General features: G+C 42.1%; 1 protein-coding gene across 2 annotated transcripts in view; it reads left to right on the top strand.

The window, feature by feature from the left end:
- The window catches only part of arnt2 (aryl-hydrocarbon receptor nuclear translocator 2), a 229334-nt gene that overhangs the window by 18339 nt on the left and 192458 nt on the right, over positions 1 to 18537 (top strand). For both annotated transcript variants that reach the window (XM_051920432.1, XM_051920431.1), the window contains exons 2-3: positions 11327 to 11441; positions 15036 to 15083. In XM_051920432.1, coding sequence (XP_051776392.1) covers positions 11327 to 11441; positions 15036 to 15083 — 163 coding nt within the window. The remainder of the gene's footprint in view (positions 1 to 11326; positions 11442 to 15035; positions 15084 to 18537) is intronic.

Below are 18537 nucleotides of genomic sequence, written 5' to 3'. Positions count from 1 at the left end.
CATCCATTCATCTATTTTCCAACCCGCTGAATCCAAACATAGGGTCATGGGGGTCTGCTGGAGCCAATCCCAGCCAAAACAGGGCGCAAGGCTTAGGAACCAATCCCAGGCAGGGTGCCAACCCACCACAGGACACACACACACACACACCAAGCACACACCAGGGTCAGTTTAGAATCGCCAATCCACCTAACCTGCATGTCTTTGGACTGTGGGAGGAAACCCACACAGACATGGGGAGTACACGCAAACTCCACGCAGGGAGGACCTGGGAAATGAACCCAGGTCTCCTAACTGATTGGCAGCAGCGCTACCACTGCGCCACCGTGCTGCCAGCTAATATAATATAATATAATATAATAAAATAAATAATTACAATAAAACTAGTTTTTTTTAGTTTTAAAACTAGTTTAAACTGGATTTAAAAGACATAAACGGTGGTCCAGGAACACAGTGTGGCCGACATATAACACCTGCACTGTATTGTCGCTGCTTTTTTCCGCAACAGAGGGGTTAACAACAAAAGCTTGTCGTTGTACTGTAAGGTGAGGTGACAGTAAAATGGAGTGAGCTGACTTCATGTAGTCAGAAGTGTTAAGACGGAACACTAACAGCCCTGTCCTCTTACACTCCACAGCTCTTACTGTGAGGTCAGGTCAGTTTGGGGAGCAGGAACCAATACAGTGTGTTGGCACACCCACCACACAACGGAACAGCTCGGGATCCTGGTTGGCAACCTCCCAGGCAGACATGCGGTCCAGTGTCCTACCCTCTGGAAATGACCGTCTGTCTGCTGCAACCAGGTGTTACATGGGCGTCTCCTTGGCCTGGTTCTCAACAATGAAGGTCCTGTGAGCTGGATCACCCTCGGGTAATCGTGCCACATGGCTGTAGTGCTGTAACTGATGCTCCATCACAGTGCAGGTCATGTGCCTCATTCGGGACTCCAACACAAAGTCAAATCAGCAGTACCCAAGGACCCTCTGAAGAGGAGTCCAGTCTTCTTCTCAAGTCACTGGATAACTTCCATGTCTCACAACCAGAAAGCACCAGGACTCTAAAGACTTGGACCTACGTCCTTGTGCAGAGATATCAGGGAGCGCCACACACCCCTTTCCAGTGACCTCCCAATCTCCCAATCTGTCTACTGACTTCATAGGAAGAGTCATCAGACACATAAATGTCACTGCTGAGGTCAGTAAACCTCTCGAGTAGGTTGACACTCTCTCCACATACTGTGAGATCTCTTTAAATAACATTGACAGTTACTCTCGGCTCCCACTAATATATGTGTCAGTAATTGGCTTGCACGGTGTACTGGTACTGGAAAAGTACTGAAAAACCCTAATTTTTAAAATGGTCTGCTACAAGTATTTCGTTATTGGAAGCAAAGGGTAGTTTTCAAGCACCTCATGGTCAGTCGGACCTTTACGGGGGAACCCTACTCATCAATTGTTAAATTAAATATTCATATTATATCTTTCTCGAATCGCCAAGAGGGGCAGCTCACGCCACCCTCCAAATGTACTGTATATATTACCATAAGCGCACCAAGCACTCAAAGGACAGGAGTGTCCCTAGCTCTGCTCTTCTGTTAATTATTTGGGGAGTGCGGCAGAGCAGGGAGGCTTACCATTGTGCAGTGAAGCAGGGAGGCAGTGGGCTGTGAGATGGGGGTTTGGGGTGGGGGGCGATGGAGTTACCCGTCATTTGCTTCGGAACTGTTTTAGTGTGGGTTACTGAGGTCCAAAAACTGGTATCAATACTGAAGCTGACACTTTAGTATCCATCCAGCACTCATCTGTAACACATTTTACTAATCCGAGTGTCCTGCAGGCCCCATTAAATGAGTCTTACCTGTTCCAAACGTGTGCCGCACTGTACATTAATTGCTCATCTGGCATGGCGAATGTTGCTCAAAGGTTGTGTTTACCTTAAGATTTAAGATTTATTCTCTAAATGGCCGACACACCACCTCTGTGCAGTGCACCAGGCCCTCGTTCTGAGCCCTTTTGTTTATGACCGTGTGGGATTTAAGAACAAATTGGAAGTTTGAATAGTTTCCATGGTGACAGGTGACACATTCTTGGTGTGTATTTGATGTGGTGGATGGTGAAAGACTTCATTGTCCTTTGTTCACACTCGCTGTAGCTGTTTCTAGCTCTCATCTTGACAAAGCCGCGATCCTTGATTTTTACTTCAGACCATTCTGATTTTGTAGCAATCCATTTCACAACGTACATGGGTGCCAATTGATACAACTGTTGGCCTTTTTCCCTGCCACTTTTCCCCTTCTCTTTATGTTTCGTCTGCTTATTTCCCTCAGAGAGTAGATTGTGACATTTTATTTTAATTTTGCATTGCCTTGAACTTATTTTAGTTTTCAGTCATTGGGTTTTTTATGCACTGGGAGTGCAACTCATTTTATATATGAAGTTATTGTAGGGCTGTATAAGCATGCATCTGCCAAGGAAATCGAGTTAGAAAATGTTATGCTTGGTGTGTTTGAGTGTTTGAGGACTGTGCACGCACTACAGCCCTCTGTGGACAGAATTCAGTAGGTGGATCCTAGGACCTTCTCATTCCATTACAGGGTTGTGGGGTCCAGAGGTTAGCCCACCAGGATTGTGAAAAAGGCTGGAAACAGGACTGGACAGGACTCCAGTCCATCACAAAGACCACTCTCACTATATTCACATTCAGTGACAATTTGCAAATAGCAATTAACTTAACCTTAATAAAAATAAATAAAGTAAGTCCCTTGAAATTATTACTATCTTTGCATGTGCATGTCTGGCCATTGTAATTTTCATGAAATGGCACTAGCAAAGCTATTTAGTTATGACAAACTATCTGCCGCAAAATGGGCAGAAATCTAAGTAATCAATGTGTATTCATTGTTAATGTTTGCAGTGCACCATGTGTTGGAATGAGTTTTTTTAATGTATGTAGTAAGAAAATGCATTGCATTTGTCATTAGAACAGATTGAACATCACAGACATTAGCCCTGCTTTTACGAATCCCATACCAAATTACACACAACAGAGACATGTGCATTTTATTTGTCATTCCAATAGATGGCACATCATAAACATTAACACTGCTTTTAAAAATCCCATAGCAAATGTCGTATAACAGACTTACGCATTTTTATGTCATTCCAATAGATGGTGCATCACAAACATTAACACTGCTTTTAAAAATCCCATAGCAAATGTTGTATAACAGACTTACGCATTGCATTTGTTATTCCATCAGGTGACGCATCACAAGCATTAACACTGCTTTTTACGAATCCCACACCAAATGACATATGACAGAGACATACAGTATGTGTTTTACTTGTCATTCCAACAGATGGCAAATTATTAACAGTAGCACTGCATTTACGAATCAAATACAAAATGGCATATAACAGAGACATATGCATTTTATTTGTCATTCCAACAGACTACAAACATTAATATTGCTTTTACAAATCCAATAACAAATGTCATATAACAGAGACATATGCATTGAATTTGTTATTCCTTCAGGTGGCACATTATAAGCATTAACGCTGCATTTTATGACACTCACACCAAATGGCATATGACTGAGATGTATGCATTTTATTTTTCATTCCAACAGATGGCGCATCACAAACATTATTAACATTGCTTTTACAAATCCCATACTGAATATCATATAACAGAGACATATGCATTGAATTTGTTATTCTGTCAGGTGGCACATCACAAGCATTAACACTGCATTTTATGATTCCCACACCAAATGACATATGAGAGAGACATATGCATTTTATTGGTCATTCCAACAGATGGCGCATTACAAACAATAACACTGCTTTTACGAATTGAATACCAAATGGAATATAACAGAGTCATATTCATTGCATTTGTTATTACTTCAGGTTTGGCATCACAAGCATTAACACTGCTTTTATGAATCAATTACCAAATGGTATGAAATAGAGACATATGAATTTTATTTGTTATTCCAACAGATGGCACATCAAAAACATTACCACTGCTTCTTTGAATCCCATACCAAATAGCATTGATGTAGATCTAAATACACATGTGCTGCAGTTTTTGTTTTTTGTTCTCTCTAGGTGTTATCTGTTTAATGTGGTGCTGTTTATTTATTATTTTTCAATGTTGTATTAAAGTTAAGATCATACTGTATTTGGGGCCTAAGGAGGCAGGGCCACCTCATTTTGTAGCTGGAGTGTTGTCCTCGGGAGTATTTAAGCAGAAGCTGCTGATGGGCTAGTAACTTTGGCATTGCACTTTTGAGGTGGATTCCTGTTGTTTTTTTTTTTTTGGGTTTGTTTGGATTTACTGGTTTCAAGCCTCGGCTTCTTGTCTAAATGTTCTGCTTACTGTCTTGTGGCCAAAAGCACACATTGTCACTTGTGCAGATTTAGCGTCACCGTTTTATTTGCATGGAGTGAAAGTCAATTCTCAGCTTGTGCTTGTGGTGATCTCTCAAACATTCCTCCTCCTCCAGTTCGCTGCCTTTCAGCCTCAGAGGCGATCCTCGCCTAATTAACGCACGACCTGACTAAATCATCCATTTGTCAGAAGCATTTCTGGACAGGCAGCTGCTGTGTTCTCCTACTTTTCCAACATATTGATATGCAAGGCAGGTGCTGGGATGTGATTCATGGGATTTGGTTCAGGTAAACAGATCATTTGGTGGTCATTCGTGCGCAGAATAGGAATCAACAGGTTGGCGGGGGCACAGTTTGTCTTTTGACAGGTTTGTCGTAACAGACCCGCAGTGCTGTCGTTGGCTGGCGGGGACTCACATTTAAGGTGATGTATGGAAAATGACGACTTAATGTTCTGAAACGTCATCAGTGGGATGTGCGGTATGTGCCGCTGCTAATCAGGCCATTGTGTGGTCAGAAGAAGCTGACGACTGAAAGGCAGCCACTGCCACCACCGTTAGGAATTTACCTCCTTGGGAATTTTACTTGGCTAATTGAGGATTGGCGCAGTGGTTAGCCAGTGCCCCCGGTCATTGTTCATGTTGAATGGGCAAGTTCCCCCCATGTTGTTGTGGGTTTTGCTTCTCCATCCCCACTGATTTACACGTTAGCTTAATTTGTCTCTTCATCTTCTTTCGGCTGCTTCCATTTAAGGGTCGACACAGCGGATCATTCATCTTCATCTAGCCCTGTCTGCCACCCCGACTGCTCCATGTCCCCCCCTTGCCACATCCATAAGCCTCCTCTTTGGCCTTCATCTTTTCCACTTGCCTGGCGGTTCCATCCTCGATGTTCTTTTTCCCGATGTACCCCTGGCCTCGCTCACTGGGGTCACCAAACTGTCGCCCCGGTGTTGTCCCTTAAATGTCCTCATTCCTAATCCTGTCTACCCTCGTTATCGTAGCATCTTCAACTCGGCCACTTCCAGCTCTGCCTCCTGTCTTTGCGCCGGTGCCACCGTCTCCAAACCGTACAGCATAGCTGGTCTCACTCCCGTTCTATAAGCCGTCACTTTCACTCTTCTATCACAAGTCACTCCTGCCACTCTTCTCCACCTGTCAGTCCAGCCTGCCTGCACTCTCTTCTTCACCTCTCTGCCACACTCTCTCCGTTGCATTGGACTGTTGAACCAAAGTATTTCAATTCGTTGACCTTCACTGCCTCTGCTCCTTCCATCACCTTCCCTCCATCTTACTTCTATGGACTTCTTTCTCAACCCTGCTGTCTACCCTCACTGCAGATCACAATGTCCTCCACAAACATCACAGTCCACGCAGACTCCTGTCTGACCTCATCTGCCATCCTGTCCATCACCACCGCAAACAGGGCAGGGCTCGGAGCCGATCCGTCATGCACTCCCACTCTCGCCTGCCCACTACAGGGTGAGGTTCATTTTATTGGTCATTCCAACAGATGGCGCATTACAAACAATAACACTGCTTTTACGAATTGAATACCAAATGGAATATAACAGAGTCATATTCATTGCATTTGTTATTACTTCAGGTTTGGCATCACAAGCATTAACACTGCTTTTATGAATCAATTACCAAATGGTATGAAATAGAGACATATGAATTTTATTTGTTATTCCAACAGATGGCACATCAAAAACATTACCACTGCTTCTTTGAATCCCATACCAAATAGCATTGATGTAGATCTAAATACACATGTGCTGCAGTTTTTGTTTTTTGTTCTCTCTAGGGGTTATCTATTTAAAGTGGTGCTGTTTATTATTTTTCAATGTTGTATTAAAGTTAAGATCATACTGTATTTGGGGCCTAAGGAGGCAGGGCCACCTCATTTTGTAGCTGGAGTGTTGTCCTCGGGAGTATTTAAGCAGAAGCTGCTGATGGGCTAGTAACTTCGGCATTGCACTTTTGAGGTGGATTCCTCCCACTCTTTCCTGCCCACTACAGGGTGAGGTTCATTGTGGAGTCTAAATCAACCCCGTGCTGTTTGCTGCCCTGCGCCCAGTGCTGCCTGGTTGGGATCCAGCCACCTGTGAGCCGGAACTCGATAAGGCCGGTTTGAGAACGTGCCGCATGCGTTTATGTAAAGCAGACGGTACGCCATTGGTGGGATTTTCATTGGCAGGTTCATGGACTGAGTGGCGCCTCATCTAAGATGGATGACTCCTTCTGCTTGCCTCGACCCTAATTTTGGATTACGGCGGTTCAGAAGATGGATGGCTGGATAGGTGGAGGGTCGGTGACTTTCATTTAGTAGCCGGGTGGTTTATAGTTTAACTCACGAGCCCTGGGGGCTCGATAAGGCTGGAAGTGTGGATTAGCGCTCACTAACAGAGAAACGTCTGAGAATACATCACTTTCTTTATTATTATTATTATTAATACTAGTTATTAAGCCCATTACAGTAACGGGCGCTAGAACAGTAGTGCATAAACATTAGTAGGAACAGTCTGTATTAAATGACCTCATTCTTTATGTTGGTCGTATTTTTCTTTCTTTCAGCCTTTCTTTTGTTGATGTTTACTTGCTGAGCTGACCGTTCTTCGTGGGCTGCCACCGTGTATTGTGTGTCTTTAATTTTCTGTGACAGTAATACTGTCTTGTACGTCCGCTGGCTTGTACGTCCAAGTCAAGTCAAGTCAAGTAGAGCTTTATTGTCATCCTATCAATATACTTACAGTACACAGTGGGACGAAATATCGTTCTCCAGAGTCAAAAGGTGCAATACACAAGATATCTATATATATATAAAACCCTGTGTGCGTCCAGGTGTCCGTGTGTGGGTGTCTTCTGATGAAGTGCACATGCGCGGGGCACGGTGCGATGCGCGATATTACTATCAGAGAAAGTTAGAGGCGTTTTACGGAAATACAAACCAGTATTACTGCGAGAGGAAATTAAAGGTACACAATACAGTGACGCATATTACAGCCACATACAAGCCAGTATTACTGTCAGAGGAGATTAAAGGCAAATTACTGACGCGCACGCCTGTATTACCGCCAGAGAAAATTAAAGGTATATTACGGACGTACAAGCCAGCGGATGTACAAGACAGTATCCTTCAATAAGGGCGCGCACAAAAAGGCGAGCCTCAAAAGGGCGACCTCAATTGGGCGCAGCGAATAAAGGCGCACGTAAATAAAGATCTGCACCTGTTGCTCTTCACATATTCCAGAGCCATTTGAACTAAATTATCTACGCGCCCTTATTGAATAGAGCCGTACAAGACAGTGTTACTGTCACAGACACACAATACACGGCGGCAGCCCACGAAGAACAGTCAGCTCAGCAAGTAAACATCAACAAAAGAAAGAATGAAAGAAAGAAAAATACGACCAACAAAAAGAATGAGCTCAAAGTCCCTTGCCATTTAATAAAGACTGTTCCTACTAATGTTTATGCACTACTGTTGTAGCGCCCTTTATTGTAACGGGCTAAATGACTAGTTTATACATATTTATATAACTATGATAAAAAAGTACAATATTATGTAGTGTTATGTAATCCAGAGAGTGTGTGGAGTAGAGAGTCCAGTGTGGAGGAGGGCAGCATGGTGTTCAGGAGCCGGACTGCTTGGGGAAAAGAAACTATTGCACAATCTCACAGACCTGCTCCTGATGCTGCAGAGTCGTCTTCCAGATGGAAGAGAAGTAAACAGTTGGTGGGAGGGGTGGTGGGGGTCAGCCATGATGCCAGTGGCTTTATGAAGGCAGCGTGAGGTGTAGATCTCCTGCAGACTGGGTAGAGAGCTGCCAATGATGCGCTCAGTGGTCCGCACAATCCTCTGAAGGGCTTTGCGGTCGGAGGCATGGGAGTTTCCATACCAGACTGTGATACAGCTGGTCAGGACCACTCTCTATGGTGCCTCTGTAGAAGGTGGTAAGTATGGGTTTAGGGAGGTGCACCTTCTTCAGTCGTCTGCTTGGCTCTTTTTATAAGATAGTTGGTGTTTTTGGTGCAGGGCAGGTCCTCTGTGATATGAACACTGAGGAACTTGGTGCTCTTCACTGTCTCTACTGTGACGCCATCAATGTTGAGTGGGAGATGGACAGCCTGGGTCTTCCTGAAGTCAACAATCAACTCTTTTGTCTTTTCAACATTAAGAGACAGATTATTGTCTTTGCACCAAAATGCCAGCCGTTCCACCTCTTCTCTGTACGCCGCATCATCATCGTTCTCGATGAGTCCCAGTACTCCACCTTTTGTGTCAGAGTTGTGTCAGAGTTGGAGGTGCAATCATGGGTCAGCAGTGTGAAGAGTAGCGGGCTCAGCACACAACCCTGGGGGGCACCTGTGCTCAGTGTGATGGTGTTAGATCTTATATTCCCAATCTGTACTGTTTGGGGTCTTTCAGTGAGAAAGTCCAGAATCCAGTTGCAGGTGGAGGTGTTGAGTCCGAGCAGATCCAGCTTACTGATCAGCTGCCTGGGGATGATAGTATTGAATGCTGAGCTGAAAGCAATGAACAGCATTCTTACATGTGCATTGCGGTGATCCAGGTGTGACAGGGTCAGGTGGAGTGCCATTGAAATTGCATCGTCAGTTGATCGGTTTGATTGATATGCAAACTGTAGAGAGTCCAGTTTGGGGGGCAGCTGGTTCTTTATGTGACTCAAAACTAACCGCTCAAAGCACTTCATAATAATTGGAGTGAGTGCCACTGCGTGGTAGTCATTGAGTTCTGAGGCTGTGGCTGTCTTTGGGACAGGTCTGATGGTGGTATTTTTAAAACATTGTGGCACAACAGCTTGGCTCAGGGAGATGTTGAAGATGTCCACTAGGACATCAGTCAGCTGGTCAGCACAAGCTCTGAGCACACGTCCAGGTATATTATCTGGTCCAGCAGCTTTGTGTGGGTTGACCCTGGTGAGAGTCCTTCTCACACTAGCTGCAGACAGTAATATACCTTTAATTTTCTCTGGCGGTAATACAGGCGTGCGCGTCGGTAATACGCCTTTAATCTCCTCTGACAGTAATACTAACTTGTATGTGGCTGTAATATGCGTCACTGTATTGTGTACCTTTAATTTCCTCTCACAGTAATACTGGTTTGTATTTCCGTAAAACGCCTGTAACTTTCTCTGACAGTAATATCGCGCATTGCACCGTGCCCCGCGCATGCGCACTTCATCAGAAGACACCCACACACGGACACCTGGACACACATAGGGATTTTATTAAAGAGGATTATTATTATTATTATTACCACGCTTATTTTAACTGCACCTGTTTGTTGCCTGGTACAAATCTTGTAATCAATATTTAACCCACTTCCTATTGACCTCTTGAAATTTTGCACACTTTGTCACTTCCGATGACAATACATGACTCAATAATCAGCTTCACTATTTGATCAATTAATCCATGTGAATTAAGAAATGAAATTTTCATATGCAGAACAGTTCAGGATTTCACCAATAGATGGCGCTAGTAACAGATAGAAATATTAAAGGAAGTGTTAAAATATGGATTACAAAATTATACGAAAACAAACCCAATACTAAAAAGTTGAAAATAATTTATATATATTGTTCTTTATTTCGCCTTATACAATTTCTTGTATTAGGAATTTGTTCGTTTTCGCATACCCCTTGGGGTCAGAGCGCAGGGTCAGCCATTGTACAGCGCCCCTGGAGCAATTACAGGTTAAGGGCCCAGCAGAGTAGGATCTCTTTTTTTGGCAGTGACGGGGATTCAAACCGGCAACCTTCTGGATACCAGCGCAGATCCTTAGCCTCAGAGCCACCACTCCGCCCTATTATTATATTGTGACAAATAGAGGCACTGTCGACCCCTTGAACCCTCAGACCAGCCGTCAGACATCAGATAAAAGTCCAAATAATGGTTTATTATAATAATACAGTGCACAAAGCACCCTCCTCTCCACAATACTTATACAAATAACCAATAATCAATAATCAAATAATCCTCCACTCTCCCAGATGCTTAGCCACCCTGCCTCCCAACTCAGCTCCTTTGTCTGGGATCTTTCACAGTCCTTTATACTCCTCGGTGCTTCTGAGCCCTCAGTCCATGTGATTATCCAGCACTTCCAGGTCAGGTAAAAACTTCTCTTTTTCTTCAGCCCGGAAGTATATGATTTCTTCCGTTCCCATGACTTGGAAATACTTCCGGGCTATACGGAAAATATAAATCCCTGGGCCCCCCTGCAGTGACTCCTGGTGGCCCCCATGGTATCCTGCAGGGCTGTGCATTAAAACTCCACTGTCCATGAGGCCCAGCTGGCATTCGGGGCACCTCCATGCTGCAAGGAGGGCTCCATCTGGCGGCCTGGGGGTATTGGCCGGGATGAATGGCCGGCCATATCTCACAATATATAAAATACTTTTTAAAAATCACGCTTATATGAAGCGTGATTATAGTAAAAAAGAAAAAATAAGTCTCATACACTTTTCATCAATCAACTTTCAAAAAACATTTCTTAAAATCTTTGTGCACACGGAGTCTCGAATGAGGCACATGACCCGCATTGTGTGAGAGCGTCAGTTTCCCCAAGTGATTCCCCGAGGGTGATCTGGCTCACTGGACCCTCATTGCGGCAGATCATTTCCGGAGGGTGGGACTGGACCGCGTGTCTGCCTGGGGGTTGCCAACTGGGATTCCAAGCTGTTTCGTGACTTGGTGGGTGTGGCAACTTGCTGTACCAGTGCCTGCCCCCCAACCTGACCTGACCTAGCTCTCCACCTTCTGTTTTGGTTGATCCAAAATATTTGAACTTCCTCACCCTTTTAAGACTTTCTCCATGGAGGTTAACATTGGCATACAACTCTCAATCAATGAGCTTATCTTTTTATTACAATTTGTTTTTTTTGTTTTTTTTTTCAAATACAGAGATGGCTACAGACATTCCGGGAGCTGGTGCACTGCCTGGAGCAGCTGTGGCAGCCGGGCAGGTGAGAATGGCAGGTGCCATGCCAGCTCGAGGTGGGAAAAGGAGATCTGGAGGGTAAGAAGACAACTCATCTTTCTCTGCTTTCCTACTTCTCAGCTATTACAAAAGACTTGCTGTTTTAGGGGGTCCTCAATATTCTAAGAATATAAGCAGACAGTGCCAGTTTGATGCCCAGTTGTGTGCCAGCTACACTAGGTTGTTGTGAAATGTATTTACTTAGTAAGTGGCCAGTTGACATATGGAAGAACACTTGGACTTTGCAAAAAAGGCACCTAAAGGACCCTCACAGTATGAGCAACAAGACTCTCTGATCTGATGAAACCAAGATTGAGCTGTTTGGCCTTTAAGTTCTAAGTGTCTTTCTATCTGTCTGTCTTTATGTAATTATTGATTTAAAGAGCTACTGTAGAAAACCAAATTTCCTCCTGGGGACAAATAAAGGCAATTCTCCACTGAGCCATGGGGTGGTGCTGTGTTATAAAGGTCTGTCTTTTCCTCCTCCTGCAAACAGGAGAATTGACTGCTCTTCTCCATTAATATCACTTCTGGGGTCTGGCGACCAGGCCCACATTTTCCTGTCCGATTACAATGAAACTGGAGGAACTGTCATCTTCGCTAGTCGATGAAAGAGACTTACATCTGAAAAAGCTGTTTTTTGCACTTTAAACATGGTTTCTCTTGATTAAAAGATCAACCCTTTCTACTTTTTGACATGTCCTTACATTGGCATAGTCGGCAGGATCCTCAAGGGACCGCAACATGAGGGGACAGAAAGAGGAAAAGAGAGTCTGTTGTCACACAGCGCCAACCCCCTGGATTGGAATTACCATCACCATTGTCCTATGCAGATGCTTGTGAATCTATCTATCTATCTATCTATCTATCTATCTATCTATCTATCTATCTATCTATCTATCTATCTATCTATCTATCTATCTATCTATCTATCTATCTATCTATCTATCTATCTATCTATCTAAATTTTAATCTTGCCTACTACACTATCTATCTATCTATCTATCTATCTATCTATCTATCTATCTATCTATCTATCTATCTATCTATCTATCTATCTATCTATCTATCTATCTATCTATCTATCTATCTATCTATCTATCTAATACCTTTGTTAATCTATCTAAATTTTTGTCTTGCCTACTACACTATCTATCTATCTATCTATCTATCTATCTATCTATCTATCTATCTATCTATCTATCTATCTATCTATCTATCTATCTATCTATCTATCTATCTATCTATCTATCTATCTATCTATCTATCTAATACAATGCCTTTGTTGTTAATCTATTTATTTAATCTTGCCTACTACACTATCTATCTATCTATCTATCTATCTATCTATCTATCTATCTATCTATCTATCTATCTATCTATCTATCTATCTATCTATCTATCTATCTATCTATCTATCTAATACAATGCCTTTGTTGTTAATCTATCTATTTAATCTTGCCTACTACACTATCTATCTATCTATCTATCTATCTATCTATCTATCTATCTATCTATCTATCTATCTATCTATCTATCTATCTATCTATCTATCTATCTATCTATCTATCTATCTATCTATCTATCTATCTATCACAATGCTTTTGTTGTTAATCTATCTATTTAATCTTGCCTACTACACTATCTATCTATCTATCTATCTATCTATCTATCTATCTATCTATCTATCTATCTATCTATCTATCTATCTATCTATCTATCTATCTATCTATCTAATGCCTTTCTTGTTCATCTATGTAAATTTTTAATCTTGCCTACTATACCATCCATCTACAGTAGCCTATCTATCATAAAGTAGTATTTGCTCAGTTTTTTCATTTTGTCACGCATTAGTTATTCTTTTGTTGACATGAGTGGGCGAGTTGTTCGCAAATTTCTGATGAATTTATTTTTTTTGTTGTATTTTAATTATTATAAAGTGTTCTTTCCTAAATATAAGATAAGTGAACATCCACCCCTCACTGAACACTGATCCACACATTAGTAAGAATTACATCATTGACTAATCACCATTAGACTTGAAAATACCCAAAAATATCATTTTGTAAAACCTGACGCCACAAGCCTCCCACCCCTGGACTGTGAGGCTTTGCTGCCATTCTTCTCCGCAGGTCCTCTTAAGCTCTGTCAGGCTGGTTGGAGACCCTTGGTGGACAGCTGTGTTCAGGACTCTCCAGAGATGTTCATTTGGGTTCAAATCTGGGCTCCTGCTGGGCCACTCCAGGACATTCTCAGATTTTTCCCTCGGCCACTCATGTCTTGTCTTTGCTTTGTCCTTCTGGAAGGTTAACCTTTGGTCCAGTCCGAGGTCCAGAGTGCTCAGGTGTAATTTTCCTCTTTTCAGCTTACCCTGATCCCTTGTCTAGCTTTCCACTCTCCCAATGAGAGTGCTGCTGCAAAGCCATTTTGTCACTGTTATGTGTTTCACAATCTGGGTAATAAAAAGGAGTTTGACACAACAAAGAAAGGTGAAGCCTCCAAAGAGTCGGTGGAGTGTTGCAGTGGCGGTTTGTCCTTCTGGAAGCTTCTGCCATCTCCAGACAGCTTCCAACTAGGGCGGAGCCACATAATAAGCACGAACCAATCAGAGCGCAGTTACAGTCTACATTTCCAGAACTCTCCGTTTCTTCCATTTTTCAGGAGTTAAAAATGCTGATGTAGTGCGGAAGAAAAGAAAATTTTACCAAAAATGATGTAGCGTGGATGTAGCCTCTGACAACTGCCGGTCCACAATGAACAGCACCCTCTCGTGTCAGATGAGATGTTATAGTGGAGGCTGGGATGGGGTGGAGCCAGGGGTGTGGCTAAAGGCTATTGGCTGATGGTCATCATCGGGGGATCTTATCTCCAGTTCTGGAGGTGGAAAGGAAGAAACGGCGTCACATTAAAATCCTTCCTCTGTCGTCACCTTCGCACTCGGCCTCCACAAACGTCACATCGAGCTAACGTACGTGCTCAGAGTCTTATAATGTCGAGATTATTAAAGGTAAAGATCCACATGGCGTCAAGTGCCTTCAGGGTTTGTACAGGATCACACTCCACCGCCAAAGAGGTGTAAGAGTTAAACTGTTATGAAGATGTCAGCCTGTCAATGAAACCAGGGCACTGGTGGGGCTCTTATGAATCTGCAGCTCAGCGAATGTACGAGGACTGATTGAAGAGCTCAGAATTCTCCTCTCTCATTAGATAAACCTGAATTACTAAACTGAGGTGAGTGCTCCCCGTACTGGACCACCAGCAAAACATACATGCAGCATCACCATTTACTATGGTGGTCCTAGAGCCCATCTGCATTGAGGTATTGACCAGCCGGTGCTCTGTATAGTTTGTGAGATATGACAGGACGTTTAATGAGGTGGAGCCTCTGCCATCATTGAGACAAAAGGGTGCATCTCGTTTATCTTTGTTCCTATTGTTGTCACCTTGGAATCCTCTGGTTTTGTAGCTAATTGTCATTACAAATGCTGGCCACGTGTTTCTTCTTTCCTGTGATCATCAAAGGGGTACTTTAGCTTCTTTATGATTCTGGCCTTCAGTTGTGTCTGTTAAATGCAAAAAGGGCTCTCCGCTGGAGGTTTCAGTCATCTTCTTGAATGTTTTTCCTCCTGGCAGGATGGACTTTGATGATGAAGACGGGGAAGGACCGAGCAAATTTTCAAGGTGAGAGCAAATGGGCCCACAGTTAATCTATTTATGTTGCATAATGCAGCGAAAGTGAAGAAACCCAAGTGTAGTAAAGTAAGTGAACCCTTCATTAAGTCGGAGGGTCCCCATTGGCACAGAAAGACACACAAGACAAGGGATCCAAATCATGGTGGCCTCTTTTACTTGGACACTTCTGAGGCGGCCATCAAGAGCATGACATGCGAGTTGAAAGTGCAACCTTTCTATCGTATCGCTTTAACTGTTTGGGTGGGTTTTAATTAATCCATTCGGAGGTGCCCTTCACTATTTGAGAGGTAAATGGATAGGAAAGGCACTATATAATAAATGTAGATAGATAGATAGATTGATTTACATACATGAAATATCAACTGCAATATCACTCTGAGGCCCAGATTGGCACTGCCATTTATGCCATTCCTTGTTTTGCCCTCAGCTTGAAAGAACAGATGCATGAGTAATAATTATCTTACTTCCACTTCCATGGAAACATTCACATCTTCTGCTTCCCAATCAGATTAAAAAAAAAAAAACATCTCCACTAGAAGGTGGCAGTCACACTATAGACTCTCTTCTGAGAAAAATGCATACCATACAGTGATGGTAGATACCAGAGACTATTTTTGTTAAATGGGGTTCACTGGCCAGTGCCACAAATCTTTATCTAGTTTTTTTTCTATTTTGAAGGTAGATAGATAGATAGATAGATAGATATTAAAGGCACTATAAGATAGATAGACAGACAGATAGATAGATAGATAGAAAGGCACTATTAGATAGATAGATAGATAGATAGATAGATAGATAGATAGATAGATAGATAGATAGATAGATAGATAGATAGATAGATAGATAGATAGCGTAGTAGGCAAGATTAAATAGATAAACAACAAAGGCATTGTATAGGATAGATAGATAGATAGATAGATATGAAAGGCACTATAAGATAGATAGATAGATAGATAGATAGATAGATAGATAGATAGATAGATAGATAGATAGATAGATAGATAGATATGAAAGGCACTATAAGATAGATAGATAGATAGATAGATAGATAGATAGATAGATAGATAGATAGATAGATAGATAGATAGATATGAAAGGCACTATAAGATAGATAGATAGACAGATAGATAGAAAGGCACTATTAGATAGATAGATAGATAGATAGATAGATAGATAGATAGATAGATAGATAGATAGATAGATAGATAGATAGATAGATAGATAGATAGATAGATAGATAGATAGACAGATAGATAGATAGAAAGGCACTATTAGATAGATAGATAGATAGATAGATAGATAGATAGATAGATAGATAGCGTAGTAGGCAAGATGAAATAGATTATCAACAAAGGCATTGTATAAGATAGATAGATAGATAGTGTAGTAGGCAAGATTAAATAGATAGATTAACAACAAACGCATTATATAAGATAGATAGATAGATATGAAAGGCACTATAAGATAGATAGATAGATAGATAGATAGATAGATAGATAGATAGATAGATAGATAGATAGATAGATAGATAGATAGTCTGTTAACTAGACAGTGATGCTGCTCACCCATTTGCCCATCTCTGTTACTCCCCTTCTGTGTGGATGCTGGGTGGTGACCAGCTCAATTCAGGAAAGAGAGACCCAGAGGCATGATGGTGCAGTGGGTTGCCGTCAATGGTTGTGTCTTGCCACTCTCTTCTCCTCTTGTTGATGGGTCCATCATTGTTTAAAGTGATGGACTCCTTTGATTAAGGTGAAGGAAGAGCCTGCTCAGAGGAGTTGTTGAGATCTGCGGTCGTGAGGGTAATCAATCTGCCATCAAACTGGGAAGTGACCCTTCTGGAAGCCACGTGGCAAGCAGGGAGACGAGGGAAGTTTGGAACTTGCACCCCTTTGGATGGACTCTTGTTTGTGTGATTTAGTTAGTCTTAGTCAGGACTTCACCTTTGACCTCACCGCCATGGGTTGCCCTACCAGAGTTGATGATTTCTGATGGCATCGCTCAGGGGACCATTGATCATGCAAACCGCTCCTCCACATTAACGCACTGACTGAGTGGAGATTAATCAATAGATAGATGTGAAAGGCGCTATATAATAGATAAGCACCTTGGAGCATGGGAAAGGCAGTGTGTAAATAAAATATCAATTTAGATAGATAGGCAGATAGATATGACCGGCACTGTATAATAACTGTCAGGGCTCTTTATTAGGTAGATAATGTGAAATGACACTACAGTATATATTTCCAGTTACCATTAAAGGTGTGTCTTTTGTGTAAGCTCCCTTTATCTAGTAATTTTCTGGTGCTCATATAAGTTAAAGCTGAAGGGATGTGAGTTTTTTTACGTTGGTTCTGTAAATTGCTCTGTTGACCCTTCAATGCACTGATTCAAGCAAAAAAAATACAAACAACACATTTGTTTTTGTGTATTGACTCTAAACATCCAAACTCGCTAGTCATTACATTTATTTTCAAAGGACATTTTCCAGATCACGTATTCCTCCAAATATTTTAATTATTATTACTTTTTTTTACTTTACAGTCCCAAGCCTAACAGCCTACTCCAATTTATAAATGAATAAACACAAAATCAGGGACTTTAGCCATAGACACAACACTCACAAAACGTGTCACTCTTCTATAAAAGTCCCACCCACCCATCTTATCCTTTTACCTGCTTAAGGTGGGTTTCTAGTCCTCTGAGGTGTCCTTCACTGTATCAGAGACAGATGAGAGTAAGATGGATAGTGAAGGCACTATATGATCCTAGAATGTACATTAGTGATGTCTGGAGGGAAACTCATTTGCTTCGCCAGCTGACACAGACCATGACGTCTCAAGTGCAAAACAGTAACAACAAAGTGCAAAATATTAAAGACTATGAAGGCCCAGGACTGTCCACACAAATACGCATTTAAGGTATTGTGTCCCCAATGAATTATTATCCCTACACCGTAAGTGCTTGTTTTAATGGGCGAGGGTGAAGATGGGGGCTCCTTGAGGCCACCTTGACCAGTCTGATGAGTGTAGCCATTCTATTAAATTATGGACAATAAGGTGAAAAGCAGTAAAGTTAGTGCTGCCACCTAATGGTTAAATAAATTATTGTGCCCAATGTGTCCCTGTCTGTGCTGTTAAATTCTTGCGGGCACGTCAGATCTGAGGAGCCTTCTGTCCAGAGGACGTGCCCAGCTTCTCACAGTAGATTTCTTTCTTGGGTACAATTTGAAGCCCCAAAAGAAACCAAAATGGAGATTAAGATTTGTATATAAAGTTAAATGAACAACTAGGCATGTGAGTTTTGGGCTCATCTGAATGAATTAGCAACTTGTTAATTGGGGCACTCATTTATCAAAGAAAGGTCCCTTTGACTCAGAAACCTTTGAAATTCATAAGTGAGTTAAACGTGAATCTGCACTCACACGGCTCTTGGTGCAGAC

Source organism: Erpetoichthys calabaricus, chromosome 17 (genome assembly GCF_900747795.2).
Source record: "Erpetoichthys calabaricus chromosome 17, fErpCal1.3, whole genome shotgun sequence".
In the NCBI taxonomy this organism is placed as follows: Eukaryota; Metazoa; Chordata; class Cladistia; order Polypteriformes; family Polypteridae; genus Erpetoichthys; species Erpetoichthys calabaricus.
The sequence above is the reverse complement of the archived record's forward strand: the minus strand, read 5'-3'. Positions and strand labels throughout refer to the sequence as shown.